The 21,966-nt window shown below is 38.3% G+C and overlaps 1 protein-coding gene across 4 annotated transcripts in view; it reads right to left on the reverse strand.

The window, feature by feature from the left end:
- PHIP (PHIP subunit of CUL4-Ring ligase complex) overlaps window positions 1-21,966 on the reverse strand; it is a 108,003-nt gene that overhangs the window by 74,049 nt on the left and 11,988 nt on the right. For all 4 annotated transcript variants that reach the window (XM_086745966.1, XM_086745965.1, XM_086745964.1 and 1 more), the window contains 4 exons: window positions 21,790-21,888; window positions 12,087-12,247; window positions 3,948-4,169; window positions 3,218-3,318 (listed from right to left, as the gene is read on the reverse strand). In XM_086745966.1, the coding sequence (XP_086602092.1) occupies window positions 3,218-3,318; window positions 3,948-4,169; window positions 12,087-12,247; window positions 21,790-21,888 (583 nt within the window). The remainder of the gene's footprint in view (window positions 1-3,217; window positions 3,319-3,947; window positions 4,170-12,086; window positions 12,248-21,789; window positions 21,889-21,966) is intronic.

The raw sequence follows: 21,966 nt of genomic DNA on the forward strand, positions 1-21,966 counted from the left end.
TCATAATACTTTAGTCTTATTTTGCAAGTAGGGAATAAACAACAATTTCGAATTTCCTCATCTCCTGAAGAAGGTGACAGGGCAAGATTCCCTTCAGGGCAAATTCTTCCCAGGACAGCCTAAGTACAATTTCCAGTTAAAGACAGGGAGTTGATCCAGCAGATTTAAGCATCCAAGCTGCGTTCCACTGAAACGGTTTTCAATGTAGTTAAGAACAAACCCGGTGATTTTTAATTCAAGAGCACACTGAACACAGTAGAGTATCCAAACACCGCCTTTCCATATTTCACAAAAAAGTTCAGCAAAGTACTGCTGGCATTGCCAATCATCTGGAAACTACAATCAACCACATGACCATCATGAGGCTGTCCAACAGCTCATAATCTTAACTCACCACCAGATGATTCAAGTAGTGCTGACTATAAAGAGCAGTGAGTTAAGTGTGTGTGTCTGTGTGTGAGATATATATATATATATATATATTTTTTTTTTTTTCATTTTAAGCAGCTGAAATCTCAAGATTTCAGCACCAGTCTCCATTTAAAGTATTAGATCATTTAGTAATACACTTCCATCACCAATAGCAATTGTATTCTTGAAGGACAAGCCAGGCTGCAGTCAAGCTCAGGAGGAGCATGAAATCCCGTTCTGACTTAAGCATGTGACAGCATCCTTCACCTGTACTACTCAGATCTTTTAGCCTTGCTTGAAAGCTCTCATTTATCCTGAGGTGGGAATGGTGCTGGAACTCAGATACGGGGCAGCAAGCTCAGAGTCTGAATAACTCTGGTAAGAGATCTTATTTTTCTCTGCCAGCTTCCCTCCTGTTTAAAGATACTGAACAGAAGTAAGCCTGTATTTTTTTTACTACAGCGATAAAAGGAAGGACAAACTTCCCACTCCACCAGTCATCCTCTCTTCCAGATGCGCTATACATCATGTTTTCAAAAACAACCTCACAAAAAACCAAACAAAAACCCAAACAAAAACAAACCAAAACCAAACAACAGTAATCTTTCTTTCCTTTGTTCCTTTGATGCTCCTATATTGCTGGCATTTGTTTTCCCCCAGCCCATGACTGAATGGATGTGGAGGGAACTTGTCATGTTTCCACAGTTCTGGAAGCAGATCCATATCTAAAGCTACAAGGAACTGCAATCACCTCACCAAAAACTGTATGATAACGTACATTCATTACTAAGATACACTGTCCATACAACACAGCCTGCTTGTGGAAAATTATACTGGATTCAGTTTCTCAATATCATTCTTTCGGTTTAGCGGAATAAGCATGAAAACCACAGGTAAAGAAGTTTACACGATAGCACAACGAGTAAAACTTCCTGCAACTAAGAAATTCCCCTGAATTAGTATACCGTTCAGTTCAGGTGACTGTTCTGGGTATGCAACTATTTAAATATTTTAAGTGACAGTTATGTTCCAGTCCCCAAGAAACACATCTGTTTCTAATTTAGACTTTACCATATCTTTATCAAGTTTTAGCTTGCATCAAAAAGCATCAATTACTTCAAATACCTAGCAGCTCTACTAAGCTTCAATAAAGATCTAAGACCAGTATCCTGCCTCCAACATAGTCAGAACTGGATGTGTAAGAGCAGAAAAAAAAAACACACAGTGACGCCATTTAATATCTTCATATAACATATAATAGCCTGTGGCAAGAAGTTTCATAACTTAACTGCGTGTTTTGCAAAGGATCATCTCCTTCCAATTTGGAATTGGCTACCTTTACTTGATATCCTCTAGTACAATAAGGGCTAACAAGCAATTGCTCATTAAAGGCCCCCCTCAAGACACTCCTGACTGTACATGTCTCATCTTCATGCATTCATCTTTTTACACACTGAAGAAACACAGCTTAAAGGGTTCCTCTCTCTTCTCAAACACAACATATAAAATACTTCCAGAAGAGAAGGTAAGTATGGTACAAGTTCCAGTCTCAAAATGTACTCTGCACTCTGTCCTTAAGCAACATGAATCACCGGCACGACTTGGGTTACAGACCATTTCCTTTCTGTGCCACACGAGACAGCTGAACTAATCTGTTTTCTCTGCGCCACTGTCTGATCACACCTGCTGCAACTACATATACATGAAAGCATTACTCAAAAATCCTTTATTCCTTTAATATTTGCTAAGTGTACCTCACTGAAAATTTTTAGTCTACATTTACATATCAACACAGAAAGGAATTAGTTGAGAATCCCCTATCATAACTGACACCAGCTTTCTCACTCCTTAAGTTTTACCTCAAGACAAATGTCATCCAACTCCATGACCTAGAGAACAGCAAAATAGTTAAGGTCCAGACAACTACAGAAGTACCTAGGCAAATGTACCTACAAGCCTTGCATACTGCAAGAAAGATTCTAATAGCAACTACCAAAAATATAAGAAAACGGAACCTACCTGCCAGGAGAATATATCTGTAAAACATTCCATCCCCAAAGCCAAATTACTGATGATTACTAGAACAACTATTTCCAGTTTTAAGCTACAGGAGTTTTTTTGTAAAGAAGAAGGAGCAAAAAGCATTTGAAAGCCCTTGAGCAAGTTAATTTTTAAAAACTCTCTCTATTTCAGGGTCCTGACTTTTTTACTATTTTATACTTTGAAGGCAGAAAAGTCAAGCTCAACTTCAACAACCAACACATCACTGCCCAAGAATTCTGCCTCCTGTCATGCTACAGTAAAGAGCAACTACGAAAAGGTAATACAGACAAGGAAAGAACAAACATCAAAAATACCCCATCCTAATTTACACTGGAACATTATCCTCTCCTAAAAAACCTCTGGATTTTCAAGTCTAAATTGCAATCATTTTATCAATATAATTTTCATTTCATTTGGGATTAAGACATGAGAAGAAAACCAAAAAGCAACAGGTTTGACATCATATTGCCAAAAAGGAAAAAAAAAAACCATTAACTTTTTTACTAAATTAAGAGATACAGCACAACTGGGTATACAGTTACTTGCTTCACTCAGCAAAATGTTGTATTATCAACCCAGTTATTAAAAACAAGCACGCTATAGCTACATCAGAAATACATCATACTCAACAATCACAGAGTGAACCAGCCAGTGACAAGTTTTGTTTCAGTCAGATTTTTTTCCAGCATTTGTACATCATTCTTAATTACAAAAAAAAAATAAAAATAAAAAAGAGGTAGCAACAAATAAAATGGCAACTAACTTTATTTTAAGGGTGCCAGCATCCCACAGCCAAAAGCATATTGTTCCATCTGCCCCGGTTGAAGATAAGTATCTCTTTGAGCCACTGCACAGTGGAGAGAACTGGGGGGAAGGGGGGGGAAAAAAAAAGAAAAGGTCTCCTGTTAATCCAGTTCAGATATGCTAAGAAGTTCCTCGAGTTATTGACTTCTCATTAAAAAAATTTAAAAAAATAAAATAATAATTAAAAAAATCAAGTATCAAAGCATGCTTAAGAAAAACAAACTGCAAAGAACACCAGAATAACACAATGCTTCTCAGAGTCACTCTCTTCCTTTAGAACAATCCTGGGTTACTTGCCAAATCACTCTGGGTTCTCCCTCCCCACAACTCAAGTTGTGCAACTGCATGCAACTCTAAACAGAAACAAATCAAAGTATTCAGTAGTGACTGTGGTTGTTGATGTACCTGTGCTCAAAATTACAGCCTGCAAAAGAATAATAATTCAAAACAGAACTGCCTGCATGCCTCATGCAATTTTTTTGAACAAGGATTATGTCTGACATTTTTCAAGGATTAGGCATTCTGACAATTAATGTGTGTTATTCCACAATGCATACCATGAAAATTCCTTCTCACTTCACGGCTTAGTTGCCAGGCACACATTTTTATTACATAGAACATTCCCAGGTGGTTCCTTTTTCAAATGATGCATTTTATTGCTCAGGTGAGGTCACAAAGCAAAAACCTACCTGCAATGATGTTATAGATGCACTGTGTCCCTGTAGAACTGCTAAGGGCGCACAAGTTCGAAGGCACCAAACTCTGATCATTTTATCACAGCTTCCAGCAGCTATCATGGTGTTTTCATAGTTCACTGCCATATCAGATATTTCAGCTGCATGCCCTCTCAGGGTAGCCAACAATCTTCCATCATCTGTTGCCCAGATTTTTACAAGGCAATCATCTGATCCCTAGAAGTAAGGCAGAAATCATTTCAACCATACCATTAGCTGTTTTGATGTTAACTAACATAATGAACTGAAGAACAGGACTAGTGGCGTACATAGATAAATATCCCCTCCCCACACTTGCAACAGTTTTCCACACTGCATTCAAAACATAACATAAGATTACATTCATTCTCAACAGTATATACAAAGCATGATGCATTTATAATACAGATCACAAATCCTATAGGAAGTTGGATTTATGCTCTTCAAGACACTTTTTCCAGAACTCCAGCACAAACTGAAGAAGCTGTTGCAATACATTAAAATGAAAATTTACATTAAACGTGAAGATGAATTATGAATTGGCACAGCATTTGTCATTTAGCATTATACCCACTTTTGTTCTTTATCTTCATGCCCTACCAGCATTAGTAGTACTTACCACAGTAAGAGCAAGGTAAAGAGTCTGTATGAACAGCTCTTCCATTATTAAGTCAAAGTACTATAATTCTGCTTTGATACTCACATTACCTAACACTGAAATTACCACTCTTTCTCAACAAACTTCAGAGGCTTCATCTACCTATTCACAGTTAACTCATATTTTCCTGGTTATCCACATCATTAACAGCTGCTTGCCTGTATACAACAGCTTCACGGCGCTAGTAAAAATTTCAGAACTCAGTTCTTAATTTTTTTCATTGCATTCCTGCACCTCCCGGAAAGTCCGAGGATCTTTGCACCTTGCTCAGCACAATATTTGAACACCGAAGAGACGTACTGACAGGAGATTTGCTGTAAACATTTCATTCATCTGCTTAGGTTCAGCTGTAAACATTTCATTCATCTGCTTAGGTTTAGAACCAACACAAAGCTGGGTGTTTTAACATCTGCAGCACTGATCTGCTACTGAACACACAAAGGTGCCACAGCAAGCTGCCATGTGACACCATCATTATAAAATTTCTTCTGGGTTTTTCCTCTTTCATCTACTTAAAGTGCCTTTGCCTAAGTTTATCTAGTATTTATTCTTCAAAGAGGCCACAAGGCAGGGCAATACTACCATCCACCTTTTATAAAAAAGGTATCCAAAGTACGTGGACCAACAGTTAAGCTTTGAAAAGACTGGTAAGCATTGGGTGAACGTAAGTGTCTAATGACCAAAAGTCTCAAAATATTTAGAGGCTACTGATACTATTTTAAATATTACAAGCTTTGGTAAGCAGGTAAATGATATGTATTTTCCTTATCTAGTACACAGTTTGGTCTGCATTCACATAACTGTAGAAATCCCACACCGCCATGGCTCAATTTAGGTACCGTTTTGGGCAGCCCAGTCTCAGGACACCAATATCCATCTTGGGAAGTTCTAACCAACACAGTTACTACATGAGAAGTAGAGTTGTCCCACTACAGAACCAAGCAAACACTTGAAGAAATGCTTTCAAAAGGAACTTGCATGCATCCTGCAGTTATTGGAATGCATAAAAGGATTTGGAAAGCTTTTTAAAATAAATACGGACTAGTCTGTTTACATCACATTAATGCTCATGAACAAAAACTTATTTCCCCTTATTTCCTTAACTTATTAAATGTTATTACTATTAAAAAGAATGTCAGTTCTCTACTTGAAAAGGTAGCTAAATTTTACACATTACATTAGTTTGGATTCAAAACTGATATCTGGGAGTAGGAGGGGAACAGCATGCCTGCAGTTACCTAACAATTGCACACCTATTCTCATTGGTAGCAATACTCTGCTAACCAGGCAACTTCCTCAGGCTTACTTTTTGTTTAGTGAACAAGTTGTTGTTTCTGGCTCACAGGCAGCTAACCCCAGCAGTTTCTCTCTTCCTGTATTACTTATATCAGTTCAGATAAGACACGCATCTCTTAACACAACAAGATACAACTATAGCCCCAGTTTTTGAAAGAGAAAAAGCAAGCTGATTGTATTTAGGTACATTGACAGAGCACATTTTTCTACAGATCACAGAAATAGGTTGCTTTTCTACAGGAGGTCTTTATCACTAGCATCAGCAAAAAGGCTACTTTGGAGCATTAGAGACATTTTAATCCAGCAGAATGTTTTGCAGGGGGACTTCTGAGATGCAAAATCAATATAATTTAAAACTTCACTGCTTTTATAGTATTACAGTACCCTGTGGTACACCCTCAGTGACTGGCCTCCAGCTGGACTAACCAGCCACTAACCACAATCCTTCGAACCTGAAAGTTCAGGTCATTTTCAATCTCATTGTCCACTTATCTAGCCTGTACTTCATCAGTTTGTAAGTAACGATGCTACAGGAGACAGAGCTGAAAGCCTCACTACAGCCAGGAAAAATAACATCCACTACTGTCCCTTATCCAACTCAGTTATCTCATCATACAAGGTTACCAAGTTGGACAGGAATTATTTCCCCTTCATAGATCTATGATGATTACCTTCTTATTGTTAACATGTTTGGAAATGGCTTTCAGGAGGATTTGATCCACCACCTTCTCCAGTGACTGAAATGAAGATTAATGTTCCCTGGAACAACCTTTTTGCCCTCTTGAAGACAGGAGTGACATTCGCTCTCTTCCAATTCTCAGGAACCTCTCCTGATCATCATGGCCTTTCAAAGATAATTGAGAATAGCCTCACAGTGTCATAGGCCAGTGCTCTCAGAACTTGCTGGTGTCTCTCATCAGGTCCCATAGCCTTGTGTATGGACAGCTCATTTAAACATTCCCTAGCCCAGTCCTCCTCCACCAAGGAGGAGTCTGTGTTGCTCCAGATTTTTGCTCTAGTCTCAAGGACTTGGCATTCCTGAAGACAAGTCTTGCTACTAAAGACTGAGACAAAGATGTCAACCAAGCATCTCATCGTTTTCCGTGTGCTCCATCACCAGGTCTCCTGCCCCATTCATCAGCAGGCCCGCATTTTCCTGTCTTCCCTTTGCTGCCGATATACTCGAAGGAGCCATTCTTGTTGCTCTTCACATCCCTTGCCAGATTCAACTCCAAGCTGTCTTCAGCTTTCCTAACCCCACTGCTAAAGTTTCAGAGAGTGGCTCTGTATTTCTACCAAGTCACCTGTCCTTGCTTCCACCTCTTGCACACTTCCTTTTTGTGTTTGAGTTTCGTCAGGAGCTCCTTGGTGATTCATGCAGGCCCTCTCCCACCTTTGCTTGCCTTCCTGCACATCAGGATGGACCATTCTTCAATCTGGGAGAGACAATCCTTGAAAAAAAAAAACCAAACAAAAAAACCACAAAAACCCCCCAAAAACCCACCCACAAAACAAAAAAGCCAACTCTTCTGGACCTCTCCTCTTTCCCTTGGACCACATCCCATAGGATTCTTCCAAACAGGCCCCCAAACAGGTCAAAGCCTGCTCCTCTGAAGTCCAGGATTATGATCTTGCTTTTTGCCTGGTTTCATCCTTGCAGGATCCTGAACTATATCACCTCATGGCCACTGCAGTGACCTTGACTTTCACATCCACAAACAGTTCTTCACTGTTTGTAGCTATCAGATCCAGCAGAGCGTCTTCTGCTGTCAGCTTCCCAATGACACACGCTACGAAATTGTCATCAGTGTATTACTGCAGAAACTTCCTGGATTGCTTGCATGCGGCTGTGTTCCCCCTCTAGCAGACACCAGGGTGGTTCAAGGCCACCAGGAAGACCAAATGAGTTTTCCTCGAGTTTCCTGAAGAAGGCCTTCTTCCTGATCAGGTAGCCTGTAGCAGACACTCACATTGGTCTGCCCTTTAACCCTCAACCCATGAGCTCTCAGTTGGCCCATCACGCGACCCCAGGCAGAGCTTCATGCATTCCTGCTGCTCTCTCACATAAAGGGCAACTCCTGCTCCCTGCCATCCTGGCCTGCCCCCCCGTGAAGAACCTATATCCACTCACGGCAGCACTCCAGTCCTGTGAGCTACCCAAACCCACCCCATGTCTCTGGTTCCAATGAGATCGCAGCCCTGCAACTATACACAGGATTCCACTTCCTCCTGCTTTTCTTTATAGTGCATGCATTAGTGTACAAGCACTTCAGCCTATCTAGGTGCCCATCCGATTTCTCAAAGTGTGAAAGCTTTCCCCATAATACACTACTTGATCTGTGTGCATACACACTTGGGGTGGGCCTCCTTCAGCCCTTTTTGTTGTTTTCAGGGTTCCTCCTGCTTACATCATTACGCATTCTTTGCATACCCACCTGGTCTACGGCTTCCTCACATAACTGTGGTTTGTCGTCTCCATCCCAGATCTTTCCTGTTCTAACACTCCTCACCAGGTTGGTGAACCTGTTGAGAAAGATCCTTTTGCCCTACCTTTGCCTTTTATTCTTCTTTTCACATCCCTCAGTATCCGTAAAAAAAAGCTTTCTCTCCTTCACACACTTTCACCATCTCCACAAGTTAGAAACCACCAAGGCCTTTGATAAAGTTGTTCTAATGGGAAGTTACCCTGTTAATGCAGTTATAATAGGATCCAAAGAAAAAGAGTAGCCCACAGACAAAACTGCACAGTAATCAAACCACTCCTTTGCTTTTACACTAGAAGTTCTATACCTCAAGCATGCCAGAGCACTTTACTAATTGTCATCATTTTCCAAAGCTTTGGACAGTGCTATGACTCTTTTCTGAGCATTAATCTTTAATTTTCCAACATCCTTAGGGTGTTATCTTATTAAAAAAAAAAAAAAAATCAGAGCAGTCTAGCAGCAAGTTCAAAACAAATTCTGTAATTTATCTTAATTTCACCTAAGTTAGGGCTTTGGTAGTCATTTTAACTGCAACACAGCAATATAAGTGTATATTAATCCAATTATTCAGCATGAACCCCGAAAGTCCTTCTGAATTACTTCAGAACTTCCTCAAATTGTATCCTCAAACTGTAACAAGAGTAACAAACTCTTAGCTCTTTGCCTCATGTTAGACTGTATGAATATAAAAATCAAGCACTCAATACTGTAATTCCTGCGATTTATCTTTTTCTCTCAAAATTTTTATCAAACCCTTGAAACAACCATTTTTTTTTAGATCACTATTTTTTATTCAGACCCACTGAAATTAACCTACTATGCATCTTATTCTACCTTTATTGCTACTTTTAGCTCAGCTCAAATACCTATATGAAAAGAAAGTAAACCACCTTCAGGAACAGGTTTTAATTAATAGGTAGAACTCAGGACCTCCCAGTAAGATGCTCACCTACCCATAACTTCTACAAGAAGAAAGAAGATTCAAGGACCTCTTAAATTTACAGTTGCTTAACTGCATTTAAATGTAGTTGTTGGCATTTAATGTTTTTGAAAAGGCTCCAAATCTGAAGCTGAAGAAGGAGAAAGAGGGAAAAAAAGTTGGTGAACAAGCTCAGTAATGCACACTTCCAAATCAATTCCAGTGAATGAACAAGTTAACACGGGTTTACAACAGAACTAGCAAACATGCTGTTTAGAGCTTTTCAAGCAGTTTAGAGAGAAAAAAAGGCCCCTTACTTCCTCTAAACTCTTCTTAGAAAGCTCGAAGCAGATTCAGTTTTAATCCCTTTGCTTCCTTAAAACAAACATACAAGCACTCTAAAAACCACTTAGATTTGTGGGTTTTTTCCCTATGCTACTCAATTAGTAAGTTTCCATAACGGCCCTGTGTTTCTAGATTCAGATTTGCACTTCTGTATCTAAAGCTTCAAAAAGGTTCAAGCTCTACACCTACTTGATGCAACAATTATCCGAATAATCTAAGTATCAGCTCATTCTGTTCTACTGTTACCATGATATGAGACTTTAGCACGAAGAAGCTTGCATATTCTTCTCAAGAGTGGAGTCACCAACAAAAAAACCCCAAGAAGCAGAGGAGACAAAAAGGTGTGCGTGTAAAACTGATGCTGACAAATAATAGCCTCACCGCTCAAAAGACAGACCTGAAAGGTGAAGAAACAAATAGGGAAACCAAAACTTCCAAAGTACTATAGGGGGTGGAAATCACTCACATGTGGATTAATCTCTTTCTCAAAGCAGTACATGCATGAGAATAGAACCAAGCCATTAATATTAACTGCATCATAGTCTAGAAATGTCAAACCACTGGTCCTGTTTTTCCTGGAGCTGCACAAATAAAAAAATTACAAATACTCTGTCTACAGAAGTATATATATTAAATAAAACATGCTTCTGCAAATCTCACATTGCACAGATCAATATTATGAATACACGACTAACTTTACAGTTAAGCTTACAGTCTGCAGTCATTTTACTGCATGAACACATTGTTCAAAGCACAGAGAAAAAAAGTCAACCAATAAAGCAAATCCTGCATTATGTGACCTCTAAATTGCTGTTTGCAGAATTTAACTGATGAAGAGCAACCTGCACATAGACAACTTAAAGATGTAAAATGGTCAGCAAGAAAATAAAAGCTAGTTCTGGGACCTAGCATCACCTGGAGGGTCCACAGAGGTCTACTAAACAAGAGCATGACAAAGAAAGAAGATCAGCATAAAACCAGCCTGCTTCCTACCAGCTGGCTATAATACAGCTATAGAGGCACGCACGGTACATCTCCCTTGCAGAGAAAAATTAAACTTTAGCAAGCCTCAACAAGAAAAAAAGGGGTAAAAAAAAAAAAAAGGAAGGAAAAGAAACAAAAAGAAACTGTAAAATCTGTAGCAGCTTGGCAAGGTAACAATATTAGAGTTCAAATAAATTAATGAGATTCTCTCTGAAATGAATGGGACAATTCACAACTCTTATAATATTGTTACAGTTCTACCAGCAAGGGCATTGGCTTACACCACAGCTCCTGTTTCCAAGGTTATGTCTACAACCACTACAAATTATGTGCCTATTAAAAAGCACTTGTCAAAAGCGAATCCTACAAGTTCAGCACCAAGAGAGAACTGATGACAGCATTGCCATGGTATGGAGTAAAACTGGTTTACTTTCCTAAGATTACATAGACTTGTAGTCTGAAGCAAACTGCCAAGAAACGTACAAATTAATCTTGGTTTGGAAATCTTACACAGACTATTACACAACACTGTTTATTATTCCTTAGAAAGAGTAATCTCAGAGGAGACAGGAAGATAAAGGTGAGGAAAAAGGAGATGGTCATAATTCTTTGAGGTCAGAAAGTCAAGTAGTGCAGGAACCAGAGAAGACAATCCATGTTTATATTATCCTGTATGGGTTCTGCAAGTCATGCTTTTCAAGAGATTCAGAATACATACTCTCTAAAATAACTAAGTTTTCTTCACTAATGGCTGATAGGTCTTTTAGCTGTGTCTTTGCAAGTAAAGATGCCTTAATTGTAGTCAATTAACAACAACAACCAAACAGCTTAAAAGTACTAAGAACACCAGGAGGGGAAAAAAAAAAAAATTCCTGGGATCTCATAAAGACAATTCTTTGTGAACCAACATTTGTTACAACACACCATGTGAATTTTCAGCCTTCTAGTTTCCTTCAGCACTCTGTACCAAATCTAAGCGTATCACCAAACTGCTAAACTTAATAGTAATGCTTTAAATTTAACAAAAGTTATAGAAAAGAGTCAAAATAATCTTTAAATACATATTGATTGTCCTCTCTGACTTCCTAAGCAAATTCTGTGGTGGTGGTCCATTCTTTTGTTTATGCTTTTGCTAGAGAAAATAATCTACAAAGAATAATTCCTTTCCACTGAAAACAACCTGAGTCTTCTGACTGAACTACACAGATCAGCAACCACCATCACTTTTAGCCTTAAGACATGCATGCCAAAACTATTTTAACATGCAAACTGGAACAGTTCTTAAAAAGCATATTTGAGAGTAACAGCAGTAAAGCACTTATCTGTTTTTGATACACAACATCAGTACATTTAGTTTTTGGAAACAATTAGGTGACATGCTAGGTGTACTTAAAAAAAAAAAAAAAAAAAATCAAAGACTTTGTACTTACAGTAAATATTCGTCTGCCAGTCCGATCAAAAGTTACACAGTATACAGAAGATAAATGTCCTAAAATTCGTTTGTGCATCTTCATATGTTGATAAACTGCAGTTGGAACAAGACGTTCAAGTCTGTATTTTCCATTTAATTTTCTTGAAAACAGGGTATCCACTACCAAACGGGGAAAGAAAAAAAGAAGAGCTAGTTTAATGACCCTGGTATAAATGCTAAAATAACTCTCCAGAAGAGAAAGTTCAACACTGGACCACTTGCTATGTGAACAGCTTACTACATAAATGTTCAGATTTTGCCATAGTTACGGAAAAATACATATAAAAACAGCCTATGACACAAACGTGCAAAAAAGTACCAAACTGCGAGTATAAAGACGCAATGCAATTTTCAACTGTGAGTGCCCAAACATATGCTTCTCACTTTATACTTCATGTGAAAAGTTCAGCAGAATTGAGGCAGCTTCCATGGAGGAGTAAACTACCTCAAACATAACAAGGATAAAAGCTTCCACATAGCTATTAACTGAAGATAGCAAACATTTAAATCTGTTCCAAGGTAACCTGGTTTTTTGAGGTCTACACAATCAAACATTTATCCATCACTTGCAAGACAATCAATTATTTTTTTTTTAAGAATACTGCTACCCAATACAGCTAAACAAACAAACACCAAACAAAAAAATACATACAAGTACACCAAAATCTTACAGAAAATTCGGATTTCGACTAACAGAACCCGGTTCAACATGTTCAGGATTTTTTTCAAGTTTAAAAGCTAAAAAGGTCCAGGAACAGGAATCTCCTTTGTTTTAACAAAACTGAAATCTTCAATGAAGAACTTCAGTAAAGAAAGTAAAGCTCAGTGTTATTAAACTGCTACTCACGTAACAATAAAAGCAACAAAGCATAATGCTTATATTCTAGGATACAGTTCCCATATCATCATTACAGCAAAGAATGGCAGCGGCAATACATTTTGTATTCCATAGAACGGTGAAAAAGCAGGTAATATATTCATTTTTCCAGCTTCTGAATACATGAAAAGTAAAAAAAAAAAACAAAATTAATGACCAACAATATCCATAGGACTACACACATGAAAAATGGGATCTGTCGGTGCCAAGAGAGGTAGCTGATACTTTTGTTACCGCTCTGGTTAGGCATTCTTTATATGTGACCAAGGCTACGTCTGTACTAGCGAACTGAGCAGGACCAGGACAGGGGACTGGGCACTGAATCACATTCACTTCCTAGCATCAGCCATGAAACGGCTACAAACCTCTCGCATTGCTTGGTTTTCACCCAGACCAACTAGACACTGGTTCATGAGTCAGCACAGGTCAAACTACATTAAATATGTAAACTGGATTGTAGCTATTCTATAAGGAGCAAGAGCACTTAGTGGTATGGATAACTGCCAAGCCCATTGGCCTCAGGCCATAAGAACAGCCCTGAAACATTTCAGTTAACTACCTGCATAGCCCAAGGATTCAAGGAAGTTCTCCTAGTTCAAGATGCTTTGGGAAGGAACAGGATCGTTAGCTGTGGCGCAAGGCACTTCTACTCAATGCGTGACTACTGCCTTAAGGGTCTACTGTATCCTCTTCACCTTCCCCTCATAAAAGGAAAAGATGCAGTTGCATTTCCTTTATGACAAAGCTTTTCCTTGCCAACAGTCTACTTTAGAACAGCAGGAAACCAAGATTAGTTCAGTCACAAGATAAATCTAGTTTCAGTTTCCAACAAATCATCCTACAGTCTAAAAAGAACACTCTCCCATTAAAAAAAAAAAAACAACACACCACCAAAAAAACCGCCAACCCCAAACAGACACACAAACAGAATAAGGAAGGCCTTGTCACAACAATGAAGTGACCATACAGAATCTCAACCTACTCAGAAGTTACCCCTTTTGTTTGCTCTTAATGTAAGATGGAGATAGTTGTTGGAAATCAGCTTCTAGCAATGCCTTCAAATGAAAGCCCAAAAGAAGGGAAAAAAGCTTAACTAAAACTTTCATATGCAGAAATGTTCTGTCAATAAATCAAAACTGTAAGTAGATTGTTTAGGATAAAACAACCTGCGTGGCCAGCAGGTCGAGGGAGGTGATTCTCCCCCTCTACTCTGCCCTGGTGAGACCCCACCTGGAGTACTGTGTCCAGTTCTGGAGCCCCCAACACAAGAAGGACATGGACCAGTTGGAGAAGGTCCAGAGGAGGGCCACGAAGATGACAAAAGGGCTGGAGCACCTCTCCTATGAGAACAGGCTGAGAGAGTTGGGGCTGTTCAGCCTGGAGAAGAGGAGGCTCCGGGGAGACCTGATAGCGGTCTTCCAGTACCTCAAGGGGGCCTACAAGAAAGATGGGGAAAGGCTGTTTAGCAGGGCCTGTTGCGATAGGATGAGAGGTAATGGTTTTAAAATAGAGGGGGGTAGATTTAGATTAGAAATTAGGAAAAAATTTTTTACGATGCGGGTTATAGAAGACTGGAACAGGTTGCCCAGAAAGGTGGTGGAGGCCCCATCTCTGGAAGCGTTCAAGGCCAGGTTGGATGAGGCTCTGAGCAACCTGACCTAGTCAGGGATGTCCCTGCTCCTTGCAGGGGGGTTGGACTAGATGACCTTTGAAGGTCCCTTCCAACCCTAACCATTCTATGATTCTAACCAATGACTTCATATAAGCATGTAATTTTTAATACACATCCAAATTTATGAAAAGCATTTCAAAGTACTTGAGATAAATTTCAAGTCAAGGTTTTGGGTTAAGAAGAAGATTAAGTTTAACAGAACCTACACCAGTATTTCTGATGATATTCTAGCTCATGTGAAGTGGTAACAGATAACTTCCTGCAGTTCACGTATCCCTGGGAAACTCAACATGTCAAACACCCCTTGTTCAGTAACAATCAACCTACTGGAGGAAATAAGAGCCAACGCTGTAATACCAGAAACAAGAAAACTGGGATCTACTCACTCTTTATCTTTGATCAAAACTTAAAACATACAAAAATTCCAGAAGTGGTTAAAAATAAAATTAAGTTAATGAAAAAGTGATTTGACACGAAAAAAAAAGAAAACAAAACAAAAACAGTACTACGAACTCACACTCTGTGGGAAGAAAGTTTTTTAACAAGATCATGCAATTGAGGGAGAGGAGGAAGAATCAACCTCCTGTAGGTTTGAACACTGTCCATAAACATGTAAGTTTTAAAAGACTTCTCAAACTGGGATTTTTTTTGTGGTTGTTTTAAATGAAATTCTCACATCACTACTGCTTTTCAATGTGGCCGTCCATTTAACTACATTTATACTTACTCTCACTGACTTTGCCAAGTGATCCAGCTTGATTTCTCTGACTGACCTATTCCCACTTTTTATTACAAACACTGACAACTCCAATGTGTCACCTGCACACATTGCTAGCACAACAGCAATTTTTTTCCTTCAGAGTACAGGTAAAAATTAAAAATAGCTATGTGTCAAAAATAAATTCCTGCAGCTGAACAATAAAATTGGTTTTTTTCTGGTGCAAGTCAAGGTGAGAAAGGCTACCAACTGTTAATAATAATAATAATGCCTTTGTACTTATTATAGGCATTTGGCTTTGTAACGATTGTTACCCATATCTAGCATAAATGCTTGTCAGACCTTATGTGGTCTCTAATCTATTTTAGTTTGACTTTAACTGCATTTGGAAAAAAGCTATTTTTGAAACCCCAGTGACAGCAGGCAGGTCTAATAGCTCTCTCATTTTAGCCATATTAGAAGTTTTCTGGTTTTGTTTAAATTTTGCCTGGCCTCACTCACACAAATGAGTCACTATGAATAAAGGCGTTAATCACAGAAAGGGTGATAAGGTATAAGCAGTTCAAGAGCTTCAGTGGGAGCCACAAGCCATACATAGTAAAGGAGGGAAGGGGGATTTGACTGCCCCAGGAAGGGTTAGGGAGCACTGGTTGGGTCTTACAGCAAGTCAACCAACATGAAAAGAACGAGAGTCTGAAGGAAGAAAGAAGAAAACAACAAAACAGATTGCTCATTGCTGAAAGGGCACTGTGATGTGGACACTGCACAGAAAGAACTCACATCCAATGCCTGGCCAGCTAAAGAAATTAACTCAGCTTTACATGCCTGTCTACTACTCACACATAAGATCCCGATTAATAAATAAATAAATAAAATTAAAACAAGTAAAACAAATAAAATTAAAACAAAGTAAATGTTATTAAGTAGTTGTTGTGCAACACAGGATGACAATCCACTGACTTCCAAATTACATTTTGGTTTCAAAAGCAGGATTCCTTATATTTGATAACAAAGCCAAGTGATCCATAGAAACCAATGACTGAGAAAGCCACAGTTTTTGTTGACTCTTTGAACTTGTAAAAAACACTTTGCCACAAATTTTATCATTTAAGTTGCTATCAATTTTTTACCAATTGGTTCCAAATAAAATGAATTGGCTTCTAGTTTCTAGGTAGCTGGGCTGATCTTCACACAACATGATGCGCCTCAAAGACTGAAACGATCTGCTATCACAGAACAGTTTAGGTGGGAAGGAACCTCTAGGTATCATCTAGTCCAACACTCCTGCTCAAGCAGAGTCAGATAGAGCAGGTTGCTCAGGACTCTGTCCAACCAGGTTCTGAATATCTCCAAGGCTGGAGACTTTGCAACCTCTCTAGGCAACCTGTGCTAGACCCCTGATGACCCCCAAAAGGTGTTTTCCTACGTTTAAATTGAACTTCCTCTAGTGCAGTTTGTGTCTATGGCCTCTGTCCTGTCAGGAGGCACCAATGAGAACAGTCTGGCTCCATCTTCATCACATTCCCCTATTCAGACATTTATACCCATTGATAACATCCCCTCCTGCTCCATGCTTTCTCCTCTGAAGGCTAAAGAATCCCAGCTCTCTTGGCTTCTCCTTGTGTATGACAGATACCTCAACTCCTTCATCATCTTCTGGGTCCTTCACTAGACTAGCTCCAGTCTATCCAAGTCATTCTTGTTTTAAGGAGCCCAGAGTTGGACCCTAAACTGCGAACAGAGTTGTGTTCTTAAAACAACTTACTAAAATGGAACTTTCTTTTTTTTAAAACCTCACTTCTACTGCTACAATTCACTGCTGCCAACAACCTTAATCTGAAAACCACACATCTCAGAGTTAAGATGACCTTATTTGTTTGGTTCCCCTCGGAACAATTTAAAAATCAAACATAAATATAAAGCTGATGAAGGGAAAGTGGTGGGAGTTTTCAGTGGAACTTACAGAAAGAGTATAGATTTTCTCCCACTCAAAAAGCATACAATGGGCACAAACTGAGTGTCTTCAAAGTTTCAGAATGTCTCTAACTCACTCCCCACTCAAAATAGAACAAGCAGCCCAGGAAAGAAGAAAAAAAAAAAAATCTGTAAAAAGAAGATAAATTTGGGGGTCTGAAAGACACTGCAGTATTAGCTATGCTGGCTCCCTCCCTGCCCCCTCCCTTGGCTTTCTTATTTCAGTTTTATCAAAGTGACTGATTCCATCACCTTATTTACATGGTCTTACCCTGGAATGCGAAATATGCCTTAAAGATGGCGGACAGTAATCTGCTGTATCTACTAGTCATTGATAAATCCAATTTAATTTTGTACCAACTATAAGTTACATTTTCAAAAAGCACACAAAAATCATTATGGCTCATCTTTAATTTTCTTCCCTTCTGGAGTTGTATTTAACTAACAAAAGTTCTACTCTGAAAAACAGAAGCCACCTTTGTTCCCCTTCCATTCATAGAAAAATAGAACCAGATTCAGAAGAAACCTGGAAGGACACCTGAAGAATATACTTCACTTACAACTCTTACCCATATTAAATCAAGTTTCATAACTTGAGAGGCTAGATACGCCTCTAATGAATACCAAGGCATTCAGAGCTGCTAAAAATAATAAAAAAGAGACTGCTAAAATCCTGCTTTCACTCTCCAACCCAGTATGATTAAATGCATCAAGCACTGAGTTTTGAGCTGTTGCGGGTTTTTTCTTCCACTTCTGTAAAGATGTCCAAGATCAAAAAGGCAGCTTGAATTGACTTCTACCTTCTTACCATTCTTCTGTTCAACTTCTAAACTCTAGTCAGTACTCGAAGTCTCTTGGCTTATGGACAATCGTCAAGCAGGTAAAGTGGTTAAGCTAGCAATGTGATCAAGCCAGAACTTGTCTCTGGGCATTTCATGAAGGTAAATGTATACTCACTCCTCATTGCAGCATTTCTGAAGATATAAGAATTCTATATACATCTAAAACTTTACAGAGCGCATTAATTTGCTCAATGACAGTAACTGCCAACCCTTATTAATTCAGAGAGATAGGAGGTGAGATGTTTCAAGATGCAGAAGGTAAAAAAAAGATGAAAGCTATACAATCTCAAGGATTTCCAAACTGTTCCCTCACTTCAACGCAATCCCAGCTGCTTTCACTATACATTTTTTTCAGTTTGTATTTTACTCAAAGTACCATAAGACTTCCACAGTTCATTTTTTCTTGTAAAACAATAAGTCATTTACTTTAGTATAATTCACTTTAAACTTGAATAAGCATGTGCAATAAGATGTTACTTTTACACTGATTGTTTAATATAAGGTGGTCTTTTATTTTAGTTTTTTACTGCACTTAACAGAATAATATAGCTACACAACGTACTCTCAGATTAGCTTTTAGGCCTAACATATTTACCGTATAGACATCTGGTTTTAGAAATACCACTTTCAGAACCTCACATTCTCTTTATAGCCAAAACAGCATCATAATTTAATAAAGAAACTGTGAGAAACGCACAAAATACCTCTTAATTTTTCTCTTTTTGCTTTTAACTAAGCACTTCAGTAACTTTACATAAGATATGCTGCACAAGTGACAGCAACTGGACAAAGATTATTCTGTATTCACATTCTGTTTCTCTTTATTATGTTCTACTGATATTCTGTAGTTTTCTGGACAAGTACATATTTGTACAGATTTATTTTAATTTAAAAAATTAATTTTAAAAGCATGTAAACCAGCTACCTACAGGGCAGACGGCACAACATACAGAAAAATCTAACTCTAAAGAATATCCCATCAGCATCATAACTGCATTGATTCACCAGGCTAGGAAACAAATGAGTATTTCTATATGTTCACTGAAAGGTAGATTAAGTTTTCCTGCCCAAGACAGAAAGACTTCAGTATCCTTTCGTTACTCGACCATTTGTGGGTTCTCCTCCTGAAATACGTATCGCATGAAGAAGAATAAGTTCCAAATTTTTTTTTTGTTGGCCAATACATAAAAGCCTTCCCAGAAGACAATGGAGAAGTTATTTAAGGAAACAGACTTATAGTTCAATTTACAAAAGAAACGTCATTCCAGTTCATTATTTCATTGAGAGGACCAGACTAGAATAGGATAAATCAAAAACAAGTGCTTTAACACGGAGCTCTGAACAAGACATCAAAAAAATTCAAATACATTTCACAGTTGAAAATATTCAGTTACCAGCACTTATCTCAATGTTTGGAAAAGGAAATTATTGGTCATGAAAAAAAGTGATATGTTGAAATAACTGTAATTTTGCAAATATTCAGTGCTCCGCAAAAGGTTCAGTAAAAATAACATTTATTTACAAAGCCTTACTTGTTCTTCCCTAAAAAGAGTCTGAAAGTTATTTTCCTTAACATTTAATTCCACTACCGTGGCAACTCCACAAGTTTCTTTGAACTCCAGCTGCCATGGACTTCATACACTGGTCTTTTTCCCTTTAAAAACTATATAACACGGAGCAAGCTACAGTACAATGCAAATCCACTTCCATTCTGATTTCTCCAACGAAGGTATTCGCAAGTGAAGGAAAAGGTAAGTCAACCACTAAAGAAATCTTAGCTATTAGAAAGCTCGGTCCTCCAGTCACCTTGTAGAAATAGCTGCTAATCTAGCCCAAGATTTTCCAAGTTTACAATCTTCAAGCCAATGCACAGCCACTCAAGATGGGAATTATTCTGTTCAGCAACAAGTATTTTCAGCCCCACATCTAGAGCACAACACAGAAAAACTCTCTACCTGAATACCAAAGCAGCAGCTCTGAACAAAACCACATTAAATAGGTGCGGATGCTACATGACGGTTTAAGCCAATCACTTCTGACCAATACACATACTAGCTGAGGAGGTTCAGAAAACTTAGCTCTGAACACCCAGCAAAGCCATGTTCTCTTCCTATATTCCAAGCACCTACAGAAACAGAAAGCATGCAACTTGTGCTTTAAAATGCAAGAGCTACTAGGACACCAAATACTTTGCCACGTGAGCAAGTCAAAATTGGCTGTGCTGAATGCAAGAGCTTCTTAGCTGTAGCATGCTTCAGCTGTTACGAGAGAATTGTAATTCTCTGGGTAATGGCATGCATTTCAGATTTGATTTTGAGTACCTCCAACATTAGAAAAGATATAAATACCCCAAATCAAGCTCTCTCATTTATATATATTTTAATAGATACATATAACTTGCCAATTCATGGAAAATTCAGAGGCTACCAATAGCCTCCAAAAGAAGTTTAGAGATAGAAAAATTGTAAGGGTAAGTTACAACATTAAAAAAGTCTGTTCCGAAAAACACCTGGCTATATATTTGTACATTGTTACTTATTAGTTCTACAATATATCCTCAGTATTCTCTTTTTTGCCAAGACAGAAACCTTTGCCTTTGCAGGAGTTGCACCTGACCAAGAGCCAATTAATTGGATATTCTCTGCCCACTCTCATCCAACTCTGCACATCGATCTGCAACTACCTTTTTGGTATAAATCACTACTGCTTTGGTATTATCCACTTTGGTAACTTGGTCTGAATAGCTCCCCCTTCCCTAGACATCAGCAGAAAAAGATGAAAAGAAAAGTGATTTTGCATATTTTCCTATCCATGACAAAAGAAAAAGGATACTCCTCAAAGAATCTCCTAAAATATCATGTCTTCATTCTTCTAGCAACTAAAAAACCAACCCAACAAGCAAAAAACGTATCATCTTCTTAAAAGGTTGAAAGCTCATGAAGATGTTTTAGCCACCACATGAGAGCTTAAAAATAATAACAAACAAAAAGAAAAGAAAGGAAAAGAATACCAGTTCTGACCTCCAGCTTTTCAGTTTTACAATGGTACAGACAGCACATGTAGGCCTCATGCTACAACATAGCAAATTAAAGCCCAGCTACAAAATTGGTGAATGGACCAGAGAACAGAAAGGGTAACCTTCTACAAGATACTCTAATGTTTCCAAATAAAACCATTACCAGGCTACCTGACTTACTCTCCCCAATAATGGATGCAGGCCATGCTGTCCTGGTTTTAAGTCGTTAGCTATTTATCTACTGACAGCTTTATTGCATCTTTAAGAATAAACTTTTATTTGTATGTATTCACTGTTGAAATACATTTTATTCCATTTCATACTCCAAAGACAAAATTAGCTTCAGAACAGAACTAGTATACAAACTTACAATGCACTTTTTTCCCCCAAATGCAAACTGGCAAATATTACAACACAGCATCTTAATAAAAGTAATACTAGAGGTAAAGTATATGACATAAACAAGGACAAACAGAATTATTACTTAGCTCTCATTGTCACATTAGTCAGTCACCCTGGGAGTTAGGTATTATAATGGCAATGCCAGAATAAAATTGACTTACCTATACTAGGTGGACTGCCATAATTTACCGGGGACTCTGGAGGCCTCCCACAGTGTAGTGCAGCAAGAGCAGATCCCTTCCATACAACATGTTTGCAACCTGTTTTAAGAGAATTACACAAAAAATGTAGGCATTTTTTTCATGAAAAAAATGCAGAAGAGGCATGAAATATCAAGA

This window comes from Chlamydotis macqueenii, chromosome 3 (assembly GCF_036417535.1).
Source record: "Chlamydotis macqueenii isolate bChlMac1 chromosome 3, bChlMac1.mat, whole genome shotgun sequence".
Lineage (NCBI taxonomy): Eukaryota > Metazoa > Chordata > Aves > Otidiformes > Otididae > Chlamydotis > Chlamydotis macqueenii.